At 32.3% G+C, this 18822-nt stretch overlaps 1 protein-coding gene across 1 annotated transcript in view; it reads right to left on the bottom strand.

Moving 5' to 3' along the window:
* Positions 1 to 737: 737 nt before the first annotated feature.
* The window catches only part of LOC128185951 (cadherin-23-like), a 38132-nt gene continuing 20047 nt past the window's right edge, over positions 738 to 18822 (bottom strand). Inside the window, exons 7-21 of the mRNA XM_052855670.1 lie at positions 10071 to 10172; positions 9125 to 9232; positions 8558 to 8671; positions 7213 to 7309; positions 6989 to 7098; positions 6671 to 6841; positions 6195 to 6329; positions 5291 to 5455; positions 5098 to 5162; positions 4861 to 5005; positions 4604 to 4695; positions 4425 to 4496; positions 4072 to 4137; positions 3720 to 3896; positions 738 to 2858 (exon numbers count right to left, since the gene is read on the bottom strand). Of these exons, the coding sequence (XP_052711630.1) occupies positions 1997 to 2858; positions 3720 to 3896; positions 4072 to 4137; positions 4425 to 4496; positions 4604 to 4695; positions 4861 to 5005; positions 5098 to 5162; positions 5291 to 5455; positions 6195 to 6329; positions 6671 to 6841; positions 6989 to 7098; positions 7213 to 7309; positions 8558 to 8671; positions 9125 to 9232; positions 10071 to 10172 (2481 nt within the window). The 3' untranslated portion in view covers positions 738 to 1996. The remainder of the gene's footprint in view (positions 2859 to 3719; positions 3897 to 4071; positions 4138 to 4424; positions 4497 to 4603; positions 4696 to 4860; positions 5006 to 5097; positions 5163 to 5290; positions 5456 to 6194; positions 6330 to 6670; positions 6842 to 6988; positions 7099 to 7212; positions 7310 to 8557; positions 8672 to 9124; positions 9233 to 10070; positions 10173 to 18822) is intronic.

Consider the following 18822-nt stretch of genomic DNA (forward strand, 5'->3'; position numbering starts at 1 on the left):
AAGCGTTTAAAAAAAAAGATTTTTTCGACAAAGTTTCTGGCACTATATTTTAGTCGCGGCAACGAGCTAAAAATTGTTAATATCGCTGTTCCATGTATATTAATTTTCATATCCCTGGCTAAGAGCGCATATAATAGCTTTAAAGCGACGATTAACAGTTACTATTGCAAAAATACCAAATATATACTGTTAAAATTTAGTTTTCCAAAGTATCAAAATATGCGGATTTCGATTTTTTTTCTTTCTTCGAGTTAATGGTGGGTATGATTTATATTTTTTCCTCTTAAAATAATAGATTGAATATATTAAAGAAACAAGGAATCATTCTTTAAAATTATGAGGTGATAATTTTGGTCGGGGCGCAATCAAATCCAATAAAGCCCTCACGCCCCGACCAAAATTTTCACCTCATAATATTCCAAGAATGATTCCTTATTCCTTATATTAATATAATTTTAAGCCATTGTACGATTTAATATTTAAATATAAATGATAAAACCCCGCTGGCGCCTCAATTTGGCGTCATTTGAAGTTGTGGGTTACTTGTATATAGTACAAAATCGATACATGGTGTTTTCACAGGCAAAGACACTGGAAAATGTAAATATACTAAAATGACAATTATATTGTACATTAATTTTCAGAAAGTGTTTCAAGTAGTCTATCAATGTTTTGTACTGCTTTGACATAACATTTAACAGTATCTGTAGCTCACACGCTGTGGATGTTAAGTAGAGGAAAAATTATCGGACAAAAGTTTTTGTGTATTTAATTTAATTAGATTAAATAACATAATACATGTAAAGAATGGTACTGTGATTTCATTAATATCGGTGAATGTATATTTTCGTGGATTGATAAAATACATCATTACGGAATCCCCCATAAGTATATGTGCCTTGTAACTTTTGAGCCTAAGAAATTGTAATTTTATTTCATTGTAAACTTACTCAAGAATGAAATCCACAAAAATTGGTGCTCAATGAATAATAATGAAATCACAGTATTTCAATGAAATCTGTTTTACAGTTTTTGAAGTATAAACACTTCTTAAAAAATATTGCTTAAAATATAGTATTACAATCAATATACATGCTTAAAATGGGTAGAATCTCTCTAAAATACGAAAAAAATAGTAAAAATCGCAACATACCACAGTACCTATTTTTGATTATTAATTTTATTTATCAAATCACATACTTTTCTAAAAAGTCTTTAAAGTCATCAGCACACAATATGCAAACTGGATAATATAATCTGTTATAGTCTGATACATAAACAAATATCAAAAACATAAAACAATGGAATTCAAATAGCCAAGATCAAAGCAAAACACATAAAAAATCAGATATATTCTCTATAGGATATTACAACTCAGTCAAATACACCTGAAATCTACTAATCAAATGCTAGACAACTCTTCTTTCATAAAAAAAAACCCTACCATTTTATAGAAATTGTTACATATGCGTGAAAGATCTATAAACATATATCATTGTTCATTGCCTAAATACATCTTTTCTATTTCCAACATTGTAAATCAACTAAAAATAATTAAGATCTTGAACGTAAAGCTATAGGACATTTCAAAGAAGTATTGTAATACATAAGAGAACAAAAACTATATAAACAACAAATTGGCAAGATATGCATAGCAGTTTATATATTGAATATAGAAAACAAAATACAAAAACATAACTTATCATTAATCACACCAAATAAACCGAATAACTCTATACTAATAAAACCTGAATTGCTTTCATATCTTTTTTAGAATGCAAATTGAATGCACAATTTTCACTGACTCACAATTGGTTTATTTCTCGGAAACACAAGACTTCAAAACAGATTGAAAGTTAGTTAATTGTTATGAAAAAAAGGTGTTCGTTGATGATTTCAAGTATTTTCTGAGAAATAATCCCATTTGATTGCTTTGATTTCGACATTGGGGCCATTGTTCATTACAATGCGATTGCAAATTTTTTAAACAAAGAAATCACATTTTTGTATCAAAAGAAAAATGAGGAATGTCTTCCTCGTTTTCACTTTTTTCCTCTTGCAGAACTTCGTTCGGAGACAGAATTTCCTCATCAGTGCGTTCATTTTCTATTCCGTCACCAAAATCATCTTCTTTGTCTTCTTCCAAGTCTTCATTCACATGGTCACCTGACTCTACATTATTCTCTTCTTCATCAAGGTCTTCTCCAGATTCTTCGTCTTTTCTTAGGTCTGTTTTGTCCTCCTTTTCTCTCAGTGGTTCGAATTTATTTTCTTCTGTATCAAGTACTTGCGCAGAAAAACGAACCGCTTTTACTTCATAGTCCGGATTTGGTTCTTCATCGTCGTCCATATTTTCGTTTGTATTATTTTCAGAATCTGCTTCGTTTTGATCATTAGATGGGTAATCCTCCGGCAGGTCCGCAGATTTAAAAGTATGTGGAACATTTTCATAATCCTTTGGAGTTGCTTCAGCGAATTTCGCAGGGGTATTTTCGTAGCCATTTATTGGATCCAACTCAATGTCACTTTCAGATGGATTATAACTGTCAACGATCATAACTTTGTTCTCCTCTGCCTCAAGTCGATTTGTCAAATCATTCAGACTTTGTTCTGCTTCTTCTTCTGCCGCCGTTAGTTTTATTTCAGTTTCGTCAGTAATAAAAGCTGGATTTGTAAATGCAGAGACTACTCCTTCTTTCAAATCACCGGTTGTTGAGTTTCGAAGACTATGTGAGCCATTTATTGAACCATTGTAGTCCGAAGTTTGTTCATCAGGCATTTCAATTTTCAATTCTTGGGATTCATAAAGTGAACTTTGTCGAGTAAGGTGTTGATGAAGCTGTTGGTGCCTTTTAAACCTTTAAAAACGAATTATTTTGGACTGCTTTACGCCAACATATTACAATTTCCACTCCAAATGAATGGTGCCTACATTGTATATTAACTATACATAGTACAGTAACATTTGAAATTATTTAATCCTTTCAAATCTCATCAAACGCACATCATCAATTAAATAATCTTTTAAATTGTACACATATGTATACATATACACCTTCAAACACACACACTTAATATATTACCTTGCTTCTTGATTGATTTTACAAAAACGAAGTGTTAAGTAGTATCCAACATATAGAAAATACTAATATTTTGAGTAACTTAATAAATTTTACCAAGTGCACAACTTTTCATAAAGCATGTGATTCAAAATTATAAAATTTGAAAATATGCACATTTCCCGCCCTCAAAATCGCGATTTAATTTCAATAAATAACAAATCACTGCATCTGCTTATTAAAGTTAATGTTATTTGTTTAAATATAAAATTAAATTATTATGCGTTAACTTCCTAAGAAATGATTCTTTCTTTTTCAAAAAATCGTACAATGAATAACATACGACTATTTGGCATAAGTGTTCTACATAATAATTAATTATCATTTAATAAAAATGCTTCAACATTTAAAAAACTAAAATGTTTTCAATTAACGTTCATAAAATGCAAATCTATTTAGATATACGTCTTAATACCTGCATACTTCGTAAAAATTGAAGATAATTTAGCATCTACCTTTACATTCAGTTAAATACAAGGAAAGGATGTGAAATTTGTAAAGTAAGTAAAAGTAAAATCGTATCGACTACGACGACAACATTTGTTTAAAAAACCCACCAATAAACCATTGGCTCATGAGCTTAAAGCTAGCTTAACTTACTTTTTTGTTGTGCTGTGGATGTAGCCGATGAGAACGATGATTCCTATAAACATGAGTACACTAATGACGATTAGGGCGATGACAGTAGGTGTAAAGGTTTCCTGCGAGGCCTCCAGCTTGTATGAATTTGGATTTGAAAAAAGTGCAAGGATGTCGCTCATATGTTGTAAAATTATGCTGTCAAATTGATAATAAAAATTTAACTTTAAAGTAATTACTTGTTGAAAGATAAGATATTTCTCTGTTGTTGTTCTATACCTTACAACTGAAAACCACAAGAATATCTTAATCATAGTTTTTATACATTTTGACATTAAAATTACATCTCTGCAAGTTTAAATAATAAAGTAACCTTTGAAGTACATCTCCTGGAACGTCTGAATTGTTATGGTACTTTGCTGTTACATTTAGGTAGCACCTGAAAAATTATTATGATAATTATAAAGTACTGTTTTATTTGTATGTTTTTATATATCATTTCCTATCTAAGATATTCTAATTACTTGCACTTAAAACAAAACCTTTTAGGAACTATATAAAATCTACTATATAACTTGATCGATTAAAAATATAAAATAGCATGGGTATCGTTTAATTTCATTTTGAGAAAATCTTTTTATTTTACATTGCAATGCTGATATATTATATTTAAATTTTAAATAACAAGTAAAATTAATGCTTTTTATAAATATTGAAACAACTCACATAGATCTGTGGTTCACAACTTCTTCTATTTTTTCCACAGATACTGTAAGATTTAATATTCGTCCAATGCCCCTAAAATGATATTTATTTATTGATACATAGACAGAAGAACAAGAAAAAAAAGATATGAAATGCCCCCCCCCCCCCCCAATTGGTTGAACAGAAAGATATTGTCTTACGATTGAATGTTTTCCTTTTGGCTCTTAACTTCCTCCATACTTCTTGGAACAGTAAAATTTACAGTTTTGCCGATTACAACTGTTCGCGACAACTAAAATAGATTTAAAAAATATGTTTATAATTTGAAGTAAAAAAAAATCTCTTTCAAAATTAAAAGACTAGAAATATTTTTTTTGACAACAAAACTTCCTAAAATACAATTTAAACAAAAATATAGCTTTTTAAAATAAAAATAAAACATGTTTTGTAAACTAACCAGAATGTGGACAGATGTTCGGAGTGGAGGTATTCCCCGGTCCTGAGCTAGAGCTACCAACTCTATAACACCTGCAGAGGTCGGAGCCTTCTTTTGAACGGTTATCTTACCAGTTTTGTTGTGTATTGCAAACAAGTTAGAAAACCTTTTAAGAATGTAAAGAAGTAAAATGGAAATGTGCATCGTTACCCTATTGTATAAAAAAAAAATCTTTATGATTGTTTTAGGTAAACATACATTGTTGGCTGCAGTTTGTATCTAACATCGGAATTAGGTGTATTAACTTGGTCATCATCAATAGCCTGTAAAGCAACAATTCGATGAGTTTTCATATATTAAATTTAGTCAGCAGTATTATCTTCACATATCTTTTTAAGTAAGACAAGAGTGTATGAATATTATTTGTTCATTGCATCAATACTACATTTACCTTCACTTCTCCTATTTCAAATCCTTCGCTTGGTTCAGCGGGAAGAGGAAAAACATACTCCGGTTTTTGAAATACTGGCTCCTTGTCGTTTACGTCCAACAGTATTATATGAACTGTTGCAGTTGAACTTGAATACAGTCCTGATTCACCGTCCAACGCTTTCACCTAGAAATTAAACACAAGACGTCCATGTCAAAAAGTATGTGATGACACAGAAGCATACACCTACATAAAATTAATATAAGATCTTTTTGGAGGAAGTTGACTTGCATTGAAAATGTTTAGGCTATTTTGTGTTACAGTATATAGCATTTTTAATGGGTTTGAGTTTTGAAAATTTAAATCAATACGATTAGATTTCACAAAAATATAGTCATTAGCCTTTAGCTATTTAACAGTTTACATGTAATATAATTTATATTTACAAATTCGAAGTTATAATTTATAAATCTTCCTATGTTCAGTCTGTCATTTCGGATATGACAGTTTATCTGTAAAACTAGTTGTTTAAAATGACATATGCATGTCTTTATTCCTTTAAACTGCATGGTGTTGTGCTAAAAGAATGAACTATATAAGCAAAACATTAACATTTGAGGACGTTATCTCAAGTTGTAACACACTAGCAATGCAAACAATACATGCCATTGTCTTCATGCATAGTTTGATGGACAAGAGAAAAGTGTCTAATTACCCTACTGTAAAATTAATGCAATGTTAAAGAATCCGAAAAAAAAAAACAAAAAATAAAATCCCGAACGTATACGTAGTAGGAAGTCACTACCTGTTATTTTGGAATTAACAATGACACTCAAAAAATTCTTTCTGAATTCTGATGAAAGTATTTCAACAATACTGTTTTCAATGATTGAAGTGATTTTAAGTCAAATTACGTCACAATTACTTTAATTATGACTGTCCCGTTGCCAGTTTCTCGGTCTATTTTAGACGGATTTTGCACGATGACGTCTCCATTGTCTCTGGCTGAAAAGGTATCGTTGTAGGGTGATAGTATCACATAACGGGTGACAGGATTTTCCTAGAAAAAATGGATTAACAAGTGCATAACTTTCTTATAGTAGTTTGAATTATTGGTTTTCATTGGTATTATAAATATCATAATTGTGCAAGTTTAATCTTATCGCCACACCTATAGTGTCACAACATATCCTTGCCGTCTATATAAATGGATTTGCAAAATCTGAAAATTCAACCCAATTCACGATATACTAAAAGCATGTTAAATCTTTGCAAGAAAACTCCAATAAAGTATTATCAACATCATGAATATAAATAGCATAGAATATGCACTATAATGTTGCTACAAAAATATATTACCATTCTATACTACTATAATTATTTTTCTAAAATGGTACAAACGTCTAAATCCGTAGCAAGAAGACGAACGACTGTTGTCCCCATTCTGGAATGTTCTGTGATGTTTGCTCGGTATTCCGTCGGATTAAATACAGGTATATTGTCATTTATATCCAAAACTTTCACTAATAATGTTGCTGTGCAGCTTCTGGATTCTGTGTTTCGCTGGACCGCCTGATTTATATAAAGTATGAACAACACTTATATTTATGAAACAAAATGAGAGAGAGAGAGAGAGAGAGAGAGAGAGAGAGAGAGAGTTATTGCAAACCGCATAATAGATCGTTTGCTTGATTTAATAACACAAGTTTAATAACGTACCTTTATTGTAAGCTTGTAATCAGTAGTATTCTCTCTATCAAGAGTGCATGTTAATGATATTTTCCCAGATATCTTGTCAATGGTAAAGCAATCTTTGCTGTTTTTGTCATCTTTGAAAAAACAAAAACACTGCATGTAAATTTATCAAGTACGTTATATTTTTTCAGTTAACTTTAAGCATTAATAGGAGAATTAGTTTTATGGATCTTTTAAAATGTACGTACTATCAAATCTATAGTATACTTCTTGTCGACCATCCCCCTTGTCTCTGTCTGTGGCATTGATTGGAGGTGTAGTAGTCACATTTACAATATTCGTGTTCTACAAAACATAAACAATAATATCATGTAACTACATGTTGATAGATAGATACATGTAGATAGATAGATATTGCTTGCAATATTCACTTTGAAAAAAAATCTTTGTCTTCAAAGCAGACAGAAGAAAGACAAGTAATTCCCATGCTTTATTATGTTATAGTGATAAAATTAGTAATAATGTACTTTATCATAAACAAATGCCCTGGGAAACACATTAAATAGTTTGCTTTTTTTTGGTTCTTTAATTGACATAATAAAAATTAAAACAAAATCACAAAAGTTGAAAAAGTTTAATTAAGTTATATAATATTTAAATTGTGTAGTTATTACTGTTTAAATTATACAAGCAAACTACGGTAGGGACAAGGACTGATGCTACCTGAAATGTTTAACAACTACCTTTATATTACAAAATAATTATATGCATGGATATTTTAATTAAAAATGCTTTATATGCCTTAACATTATAATAAATTAAAAAAGTGTATTACTTTTTTAAAGTTTCAAAACAGACATTGTCACAATAAGTCATAATTCCAAAAAGGGGTAAGGGTGATTCCTGTTATAGTATCTCCGTTAAATGCCAGGAAGAATAAACTGGAATTTTTATATGTTATAAACCAAATGCTAAGGCTAATGTAAGAAATTTTTTAAAAAATCACATTGAATATTTTTGATTGTGCATTTACATTCTGTTCAAATTTAGAATATAAAAACTCCAAAATTTGAAGCGCAGATTTATCAATATGTTCCTAAAATTATGATATTGCTACTGAAAGGCCAATGTCAGTAAATTTCTAAAATAAGTTCTGTTCTTAAGCAATTAGAATTTTTGAAATAAATTTCATCAAATTAATTATTTAAGAAAACTGAACAAAAAGAGGTCATAATGCCAGAAAAAGTTAAAAAAGTTATTATGCCAAACAAGGACTAATGCATCTCAAATATCTCTTTTGCAAGGCAAAAAAGTGGCTGCAAAAATCATACATGTTGTATAGGGCATCTAATGTTGATGTGTTAAAAAAGCAAACAAATTTAGTGACACATAATTTTACACTGCAACGTCGTGATCCCCCTCAACACTAAACCCTGGCTCATATTGATATGTACATGGAAAAGTAATATTGTTTATAATATAATTACAATTTATTTTCGTTCTATAAGTATCTAATAATATTTAAATATCTGTCTGCTTCTGTGTTTTAGAAAAAGTTCCATACATGTGATTTCTATTGCTTTATTTCTTTACCTCTTCTGTTATGTTTAAATAATATTCGTTATGGTCAAACTCTGGATCCATATCATCAACATCAGTAACTTGTATATTAAGGATCGTGCTGTTTTGCAAACCGTCGCCAGCATCCTTGAAGATAAAACATGTATCAAAGACAGCAAATTTAAAAGTTTGAAACAAAATTTATGGTCAAGATCTAGTAAATGATTCTAGAGTGTCTTTTTGGGGTGCTAGAACCATTATGACGTCATAATTCTATTTTCCGTACTGGACATTAATGCTTTTATGAAATTATGTAGAAATATAGTCATTAGTCAAAATAGACAAAACTCCGAAAATTGACACTTATTTTCTTCATATTTTATCGAGAATAACAGTTTAAAACATGTTTTTTTGCATTGTGTTTACCAAACATTTAAGCCCCTGTACACCCTACCAAACAAAGCTATTGTTATGAAGCATCAACGAAAGAATATATATCTTAAGTTTCATAAACCTGTAGGCACCTTTTATTTACTAGATCTTGACCTTATACAACAGTAAAACAATAAGGGACATTTAAAACGGTGTCGTGTTACTTACTATCACTGTGACAGTAAGGTTAAATCTATTGATTGGTTGATCATAATCTAGCTTGCTTTTAAGGAATATGCTATATATGCCGTTGTCCAGTCTCGAATGAAAGAACGACTAAAACGAAACAAAAATATTCATTATAATATGTGTATTGTACATGTACAATGAAAGAGATAAATAAAAGAATAAAAATTACAGCAAAACTCGGTTATAACGAAGTCACTGGGACCTAAGAAATTGCTTCCTTATATCCGTAATTCGTTATAACCGTATAAAAAATTAATTAAATTTACATAGCTAGGGATCCAAGATGACTTCGCTATATCCGTGAATTCGCAATATATTTGTAAATATTTAAATGAATTTTTTTTTAGAAAATAAAAAAAATTACATGCATAATTATAAATGTTTAACCCTCCGTCACATTAATAAACTAAGAATATTGTCCTGTTAAGCCTTAAAATATGACGAAGACCAATTCACAATTATATGCATAAAAATATATTTTTCAGAAATGGATTTAAACATTAAAGTCAATGATAAAAGAGTTTATTTTATTTCAAATTCTAATATGTGTAATTATATATAATTGTGCAAATCTACATATAATGTATGCCAATGTTGATCAAAATTTACTAATAATAAGTTGTAATATTAAGAATGAAATAAAAAAAAATAAACGTGCATAAAATGAAAAAGTTTTTTTGTAACTTCTTTTTGTAATTTTAAAGATGCAAAATTTTAACGTAAATAAATTTATTATATATACTCCTTCTTTTAAATCAAAAAGAAAAAGCGGGGATAAAACAAACTAGAATTTGCTGTAACTTGATAAAACCCGTGCAAATTTATTTGCGAACTTAATGCATTTTGGTAATCTTAGGTATGTTATCACAAAACATTATTTTTGACCGGATTTTATTTTTCCATTATTGGCTATAATATTCCCTACCTCATCGATGGATAAAAAGAAAATGTTTTGCATGCTGACACAATCTTCTCTTTTTAAATCTTGAGCCCTGAAGGAAATCAGTTTGGTCTCGATACTTGCAGACTAAATGGATAATTGATCAACAATGTTAAAACAAATATGCAAACAATGTGATATGATGAACATTATGCAGAACAAAATTATTTCTCTGTACTTGTATCATCAGAGTATTAACAAAAATAAATCAAATATGCATCGTATCCGCTCTACACTCTATGACATACGTGTATATAAATAATACACAAGGGAAGAATCGAAAGTAGGACACGATTAGTAAACAATGTTAAAAAACAACTTATTTGACAAAAAGTTACGCAAATCCTCCCACACAATGTTGCAAATATTGTCAAAAAACACGTTCATATTGAAATATTCCTAATAAACTCGGTAAAAAGCGTTTTTATCCCATTAAAACCGCTGTCTACTGCAGAAACACAATAAATAAGGCAGTTGTGATTTAACGAAACACAGTATTAATAATAACATCTTGCAGACACTATAACTTTCTTTTTATAATTGTATGACCAGATTTGCATTATGATTTTATTGCATTTTACGTTGATACGTCAAATAATGAAGATGCTAAAGTTGTATCATCATCGTATTAACAAAAATAAATTAAATACTAGACACGATCTCGTTGCGAGCAACGAGGAGGTCTTCCGTCCGATTTTTAGAAGAGGAAATGACCTTGCCTTTTATCTTCATCAACGAAACATATCAGGAAATGCAGATATGATCTAAAAGAGCGATGGATGAAGGATTATACACCCCGTTGGATCCCTAATTTAAAGGACCAGCCCCATTTTATTTCATATCAAATTAGGTCTTTTGACCTAATAACAGGTCTAATGACCTGTAATAAAAAGAAACCGAAGAAAAAAAAGAGGGTCTGCCTTTGTAAACGGAAGACCCTAATAACAATAAGAATAGAAAGGTCGTCCGCTTAAGACGGAAGACCCTAATAATAAAAGACTGTTTTTGTCTAAATCTTATTTGAAGAGTGTTTTTCAACTTGTACTACAGTCCAACAACCCTTTTATGTTGAATATTTTAGTTAGAAAATTAAATAAAAAGGAGAGAAAGAAATAGAGAGAAAGAACAAATCTTGGCTCCGGGGAGATTAGAACACACAGCCTTTGCAGGTGTCTCAAAACATGGCTGACGCAAAATAATTCCCGTATTTGTCTTTGAATTTGGGACGTTTCCGCCCGGGAGAGGGGCTGAATTTTTGTATAAGATGAAAAACAACGTGTAAGATGTCTGACTATTCAGGTTTGGTAACAGTGCGAGGTCATTTAAAATATTGATGCGTGTTTGTGTCTAGAGGGGGGTGAAAAGACCCAAGCTTGATTTTCGTCTTAAATAAATTCGAAAATAAAATTTTGAGGTGTGGATCTCGGATTCGGTTAACAACAATTAGGGGAAGTCCTAAAACAATGACTGATGCATTTTACCCATGTATTACGTGTATAAACTTCGGAGGTTTTTCTTAATCCCGACAGGCAACAGATTTGTATCAGTATATAGACATGCACAGAAATAAGAAAAAAAGTATACCATCTTTCATAACAATGACTTTTTAGCGTTGACTTCCAATCAGTAAGAAGACAATCATTAAACAATGCATTCAAAATTATTTGAATCCATAGACATTATCCCGTAACTTGATATAAAATATGTCATTTTTTTGGACGCCAATGTACATTTAGCTTCTATCCACTTTACTCCGTGTTACCTGTACTAGTTCTTATTCAAATGCTAAAACATTTGTACTTTAGAGAGAGAGAGAGAGAGAGAGAGAGAGAGAGAGAGAGAGAGAGAGAGAGAGAGAGATTACAGTGTTTTATAATGTTCAGGAAATCAATATATAAGCAACCTAGGTCAATAAACGCATGTATACATGCATGTGTGTATCTATATATGGGATTAAATACTAAGCAGTCCTCCTTTTTAAGCCGAGTAGAATAACGTGGGTGCATTGCTAAATGTTGTGAGCATACAGTCATTGAGATGGCGGCATTTCTTTGATGCCGGCAAAGCGACCCAGCGAACTCTAATGCGGTCGAACTGCATGGGCACTTCGGCGGCATGTCTTTGATGTCGGCGATGCAAAGAGCGTCGGAATTTAGAGAGCTGCTGACAGAAAAGAGCTAGATATTTGTCCTGATAACAATGCCGCTGTTTTTTTTTTATTTATGACAAAAATAAAACGGAAAACATTCAAATTCATCATTTTAAAGATAAAACCATTAATCAAAACTCAAATAAGAGAGAAAAAAGATTCGGCACTCAGGGACTGAACCCGGGTCGCCTTGGCACAAGTCCACCACTCTAACGACTGAGCTACGCGGACCCTCGCTTCAGAACTTTGGAGTCCAAAATCTCAAGAATGCGTGGATCGATTTTAAAACGAATTTCATATTCAGAAGTTTTGAGAGCGTCTCTATCGAATGAATAAACAAAAAAAATTCAAATCCAAAAAATTAAAAAATTAAGGTTTTTCATTTCCTTCCGGTGACAACCGGAAGTGACGGCGGACGTTCGGATATGCGAAGGGCACTGCGGCCGTGTACTCTCTACCTTCTCTGAAAATTTCAAAGTCCTATCTTGAATACTTTTTGAGAAAAATCGTGAACAAGCAAAAACATAAAATTTTTAATATCTCGGTACCGGAAGTGACGACTAAAAAAATCTCGTGTAATTTTCTTACAAATTTTGTCATGAATAAGATCTGAAAGTTTCATGAAAATCGGCTGAAGCGTTTTTGAGTAAATGTGACAGAAAAAAAAAATAATAATAATAACTAGACACGATCTCGTTGCGAGCAACGAGGAGGTCTTCCGTCCGCTGAAGACGGAAGACCCTAATAATAAAACACTGTTTTTGTCTAAATCTTAATTAAAGAGTGTTTTCCAACTTGTACTACAGTCAAACACCCTTTTATGTTGAATATTTTAGTTAGAAAATTAGACAAAAAGGAGAGAAAAAATAGAGAGAAAGAACAAATCTTGGCTCCGGCGAGATTAGAACACACAGCCTTTGCAGATGTCTCAAAACATGGCTGACGCGAAATAATTCCCGAATTTGTCTTTGAATTTAGGGAGTTTCCGCCCGGGATAGGAGCTGAGTTTTTGTATGAGATGAAAAACAACGTGTAAGATGTCTGACTATTCAGGTTTGGTAACAGTGCGAGGTCATTTGAAATATTGATGCGTGTTTGTGTCTGGAGGCGGGGGGGGGGGGGGGGGGGTGAAAAGACCCGAGCTTGATTTTCGTCTTAAATAAATCGAAAATAGAATTTTGAGGTTTGGATCTCGGATTCGGTTAACAACAATTAGGGGAAGTCCTAAAACAATGACTGATGCATTTTACCCATGTATTTCAGTGTTGAGAATGTTTTTTCGTGTCGTTTACTATTATGTTTGACTGTTTTATTTCAGCAGGATTGATAAAATCTTTATAAATTTAGAAATAACGAAATCAGTAACACGTAAATTTATTCGGTAAAAATTTGATGACAGTAATTTCCACAGTTCTAACATTCATAAGTAGTTCACACGCTATCGTAGATACAGACTAAACGGAAAACAAGAAATATACATGCAACAGAAATATTACGCGGCTGCTTACATCCCTTGTACTGTGTAAATTTTCAGTCCCCGTACAGGCTATACTCGCCGTTTGATCTCAGGAATTTCTTCTTAATTGTTCAATCCGCTGCATATTTCACAGACAATAAGAATGGGGTCCGAGGTACATTTACACAAAATTTCATTAGGATTGAGTGAGGGGCTCGGGAGTTAGAATTTTTTTCTACAGTACATGTCAAGCACGCCAATCGAAACTCGAATGCCCAAAAATTCATATCTCTCTTAAAAATGAACGAATAGGTCTGGTCATTAGTACAGTAATCTAGACTTGAACTAGGTTGAAAATAAAGGTTCAAGAAGACAGATCCAGTAAAATCAGGCCAGGAAAACTAAATGATTGTGTGAATAGGAAGGGGCGGGGGGGGGGGGGGTCGGTGCGTGTACTGTGTAAATTTAATTTCCAGGTATAGGCAATAAGCACCGTTTAATTTCAGGAATTTTGTCTTAATTGTTCAATCCGCTGCATATTTCAAAGACAATAAGAATGGGGTCCGAGTTTCATTTTCACAAATTTTCATTAGGATTGAGTGAAGGGCTTGGAAGTTAGAATTGTTTTTATAGTACATGTCAAACACGACAATTGAAACTCAAATGCCAAAAACTTCATAACTCTGTTATTAATGAACTAATTGGTCTGGTAATTAGTACAGTTATCTAGAATGGTAATTAGTTAAAATTAAAGGCCCAAGATTAAAGATCAAGTAAAATCGGGCCAGAAAAACTAAATCATTTTATGAATTGGGAGAGGGGGGGGGGGGTCGGTCGTTGACTGCTTTATTAAACGTAGAATATTAAATTCTAAATATCACATATTACACAATTTCTAAATAAAATAAATATGTTAGAACAATATATAAGCGTTGTTTGAAAGATGTAACTATTGATTTTTTTTTTTACATATATTTATTCTTAGGCTCAAACACTCATAAACGGGTGGTCAGTTTTTAAACCTTGTCGCAGTCACCCGTTCGTTTGTATAGTTACGTGTATAAACTTCGGAGGCCTTTCTTAATCACGACAGGCAACAGATTTGTATCAGTATATAGACATGCACAAAAAAAGGAAAAAGTACACCATCTTTAATAACAATTACTTTTTAGCGTTGACTTCCAATCAGTAAGAAGACAATTATTTAACAATGAATTTCAAATTATTTGAATCCATAGACATTATCCCGTAACCTGATATAAAATATGTATAATTTTTGGACGCCAATGTACATTTAGCTTCTATCCAATTTACTCCACGTTACCTGTACTAGTTCTTATTCAAATGCTAAAACATTTGTACTTGAGAGAGAGAGAGAGAGAGAGAGAGAGAGAGAGAGAGAGAGAGAGAGAGATTGATACATAGCGTTTTATAATGTTCAGGAAATCAATATCTAAGCAACCTTTGTCAATAAACGCATGTATACATTCATATGTGTATCTATATATGGGATTAAATACTAAGCAGTCCTCCTTTTTAAGCCGAGTAGAATAACGTGGGTGCATTGCTAAATGTTGTGTGCATACAGTCATTGAGATGGCGGCATTTCTTTGATGCCGGCAAAGCGACCCAGCGAACTCTAATGCGGTCGAACTGCAGGGGTACTTCGGCGGCATGTCTTTGATGTCGAGCGTCGTAATTTAGAGAGCTGCTGACAGAAAAGAGCTCTATATTTGTACTAAAAAAAGCCGCTATCTTTTTTTTAAAAATAAAACGGAAAACATTCAAATCCATCATTTTAAAGATAAACCCATTAATCAAAACACAAATGAGAGAGAAAAAAGATTCGGCACTCAGGGACTGAACCCGGGTCGCCTGGGCACAAGTCCACCACTCTAACGACTGAGCTACGCGGACCCTCGCTTCAGAACTTTTGAGCTCAAAATCTCGGGAATGCGTGGATCGATTTAAAAACGAATTTCATATTCTGAAGTGTTTTAAGTGTCTCTATCGAATAAAAACATAAATAAAATTCAAGTTCAAAAAATTGAAAAATTTAGGTTTTTCATTTCCTTCCGGTGACGACCGGAAGTGACGGCGGACGTTTGGATATGCGAAGGGCACTGCGGCCGTTCACTCTCTACCATCTCTGAAAATTTGAAGGTTTTATCTTAAATACTTTTTGAGAAAAATCGTGAACAAGCAAAAACGTAAAATCTTTAATACCTCGGTACCGAAAGTGACGATCAAAAAAAGCTCGTGTAAATTTCTTACAAATTTTGTCATGAATAAGATCTGAAAATTTCATGAAAATCGGCTGAAGCATTTTTGAGAAAACGTGGGAGAAAAAAAAAGAATAATAATAATAATAGAGGAAAAGAATCAAAGCAATAACAATAAGGTCTTCCGTTGGAAACGGAAGACCTTAATAATAATAGAGGAAAAGAAACAAAGCAAAAACAATAAGGTCTTCCGTTTCCAACGGAAGACCTTAATAACTAGATACGATCTCGTTACGAGTAACGAATAGGTCTTCCGTTCAATTTTTAAACGATACGATTAAAATATAAATGAAATTTCAAATTTCCCCCTCAACCATTCCTTTTCAGATAATGCATACGATTGTCAATATCCCTTGAAATGCTTAACAAAGAGTTTTGCTTTTTCACATACAGCACATTTAAGGTTTAAGATTTTAGTCCCCTAAAATCCCTAATTACGTTATTAATTGGTTTAGAAATTCGTTTTACAAAGTGCTATTGTTACGACCAACAACTTTGTTTCTATAATGCATTACAAAATCTTTATCGTTTTTAAGTTATTTGTAATAGACTTTACGAGTATCTCGGCCCCTAATTTAAGGGGCCAGTCCTATTTTCTTGAGTTCATTTGAACGGTCTCACGAATACTAACATTTTTTGTTCTTACACTTATCTAGAATTGTTGTTCATTTTTTAGATACAAATGATTGAATATTTTAGGGGCCAGCCCTCTAGATCCTTAATGGGGACAGACATTGGTGTTTTCATTAATGGAATCGATTAAAATCATCAATGCAAGCATTTTCTCTTCAACAATGCTTAACAAAATATGTCTATTTTTCTAGATAAATTGTGTCAAAGTTTTAGTACTTTGGCCCCTAAAAATCCCTAATTACGTAATAAATGGGCGTAGCAACGATCTTGCCTGATAGATATTGTTACGATCAACAACTTTGCTTCTGTAATGCATTACAAAATCTTTATCGTTTTGAAGTTATTTGTAATAGAGTTTATGAGTGTCTTGGCCCCTAATTTAAGGGGCCAGCCCCTATTTCTTGATTTTGTTGGAAAGGACTTTTGATTCTCTACCACTTTTGTTATATATGTTTTAACAAAATATCAACTAATAAAAAGATAGAGATCAAAACGTATGAAAAATTTGATTCAAATTTCGTACCCAGTTTTCGAGCCTAGGCGAGCTCATAGAAATGGCGCCACTGGCGCTAAAAAACTGCATTGTGCACAACTTTAACCTATGGTCTACCTATCCTGAAAATTTCATATTCCTATCCCTGATAGTCTCTGAGTTTATGTCTGCACAAAATGGGTCGTAAAAACTGACAAAATCGGCCGTAAATCGGAACCGGAAGTGCCGATTTCAAAATTTCAAAAAACTTCTAGAATTATGACCACTGGCAATCATCTGTGAAAAAATGGTCGAAATCGGCCGAATAGTTTTCGAGATATCGCGTGCACAAAATTCGTGGAAAAAAATAATAATAACTAGACACGATCTCGTTGCGAGCAACGAGGAGGTCTTCCGTCCGATTTTTAGAATATGGAATGACCTTACTCTTGACCTTCATCAACGAAACGTATCCGGAAAAGGAGGCGGGATCTATGAGTAATGGGTGAAAAACTATCTATCCCTTTGGTGTCCCTTATTTGAGGGATCAGCTCCTTTTCATTCATTTTAGTCAAAAGGTATTTTTGGGTACCACTAATAAGTATTTAGAAATTGGTTACTGTTTTTGAGATATCTGGGAAAAATCGTTTTGATATCCGGTCCTAAAACTCCTTTTAGAGTCCAGATAAAAACAATATATATGGTTGTACATTGTTAAGCTCAATATATTGAGCATCTTTTGTTAAATATTGCTTTCCAAAGTTTTCCTCCATTTTGAGATATTGAACATCAAAGCTTTAGAATTCTGGTCCCTTAAAATCCCTAATTACGTAACATAAGTGTAAATGATTGCCATGTACAGGTAAATAACATTAGAATGAACATAATTGCTTCTATAACGTATCATCAAATATTTAACAGTAAAAAGTTATCATTAATAGACTTAAGAGCCCCCTCAGCCCCTTATTAGAAGGGCCAGCACCTTTTTAATGTTTTCAAATGAAAGTTATTGTCAATTCAAACACTTTTTGTTCAACAAGTAATTACAAATTTTGTACCGTTCTCGAGATATCTTGAGAGGGTCGTTCTAGGGGCTAACCCTGTATCTCCTTTTAGGGACCGCATAACAAAGAAATTATAGTTGATTATTGTTAAGCTCAAAATTTTGAGCATCTTTTGTTCAATATTGCTTATCCAAATGTTTCTTCATTTTGAGATATTACGCATTAAAGTTTGGACTTTTGGCCCCTAAAAATTACTAATTGCGTAACATAGGAGTAAATGATTGCCATGTATAGGTAAATAATCTTAGAATGAACATAATTGCTTCTATAACGCATCACAAAATATTTCACGGTAAAAGGTTATCATTAAAAGACTTCAGAGCCCCCTCAGCCCCTTATTTGAAGGGCCAGCCCCTTTTTCATGATTTCAAATGAAAGCTCTTGACAATTCAAATATATTTTGTTCAGAAAGTGTTAACAAATTATGTACCGTTCTCGAGATATCTGGAGAGGATCGTTCTAGGGACCGACCCTGTAACTCCTTTTAGGGACCGCATAACAAGGAAATTATGGTTTCAGGTTGTTAAGCTCAATATTTTGAGCATCTTTTGTTAAATATTGCTTATCCAAATGTTTCTTCATTTTGAGATATTGAGCATCACAGTTTTGGACTTCTGGCCCCTTAAAATCCCTAATTACGTAACATAGGAGTAAATGATTACCATGTATAGGTAAATAACC

The sequence above is a fragment of the Crassostrea angulata genome, chromosome 5, assembly GCF_025612915.1.
Source record: "Crassostrea angulata isolate pt1a10 chromosome 5, ASM2561291v2, whole genome shotgun sequence".
Classification (NCBI taxonomy): Eukaryota; Metazoa; Mollusca; class Bivalvia; order Ostreida; family Ostreidae; genus Magallana; species Magallana angulata.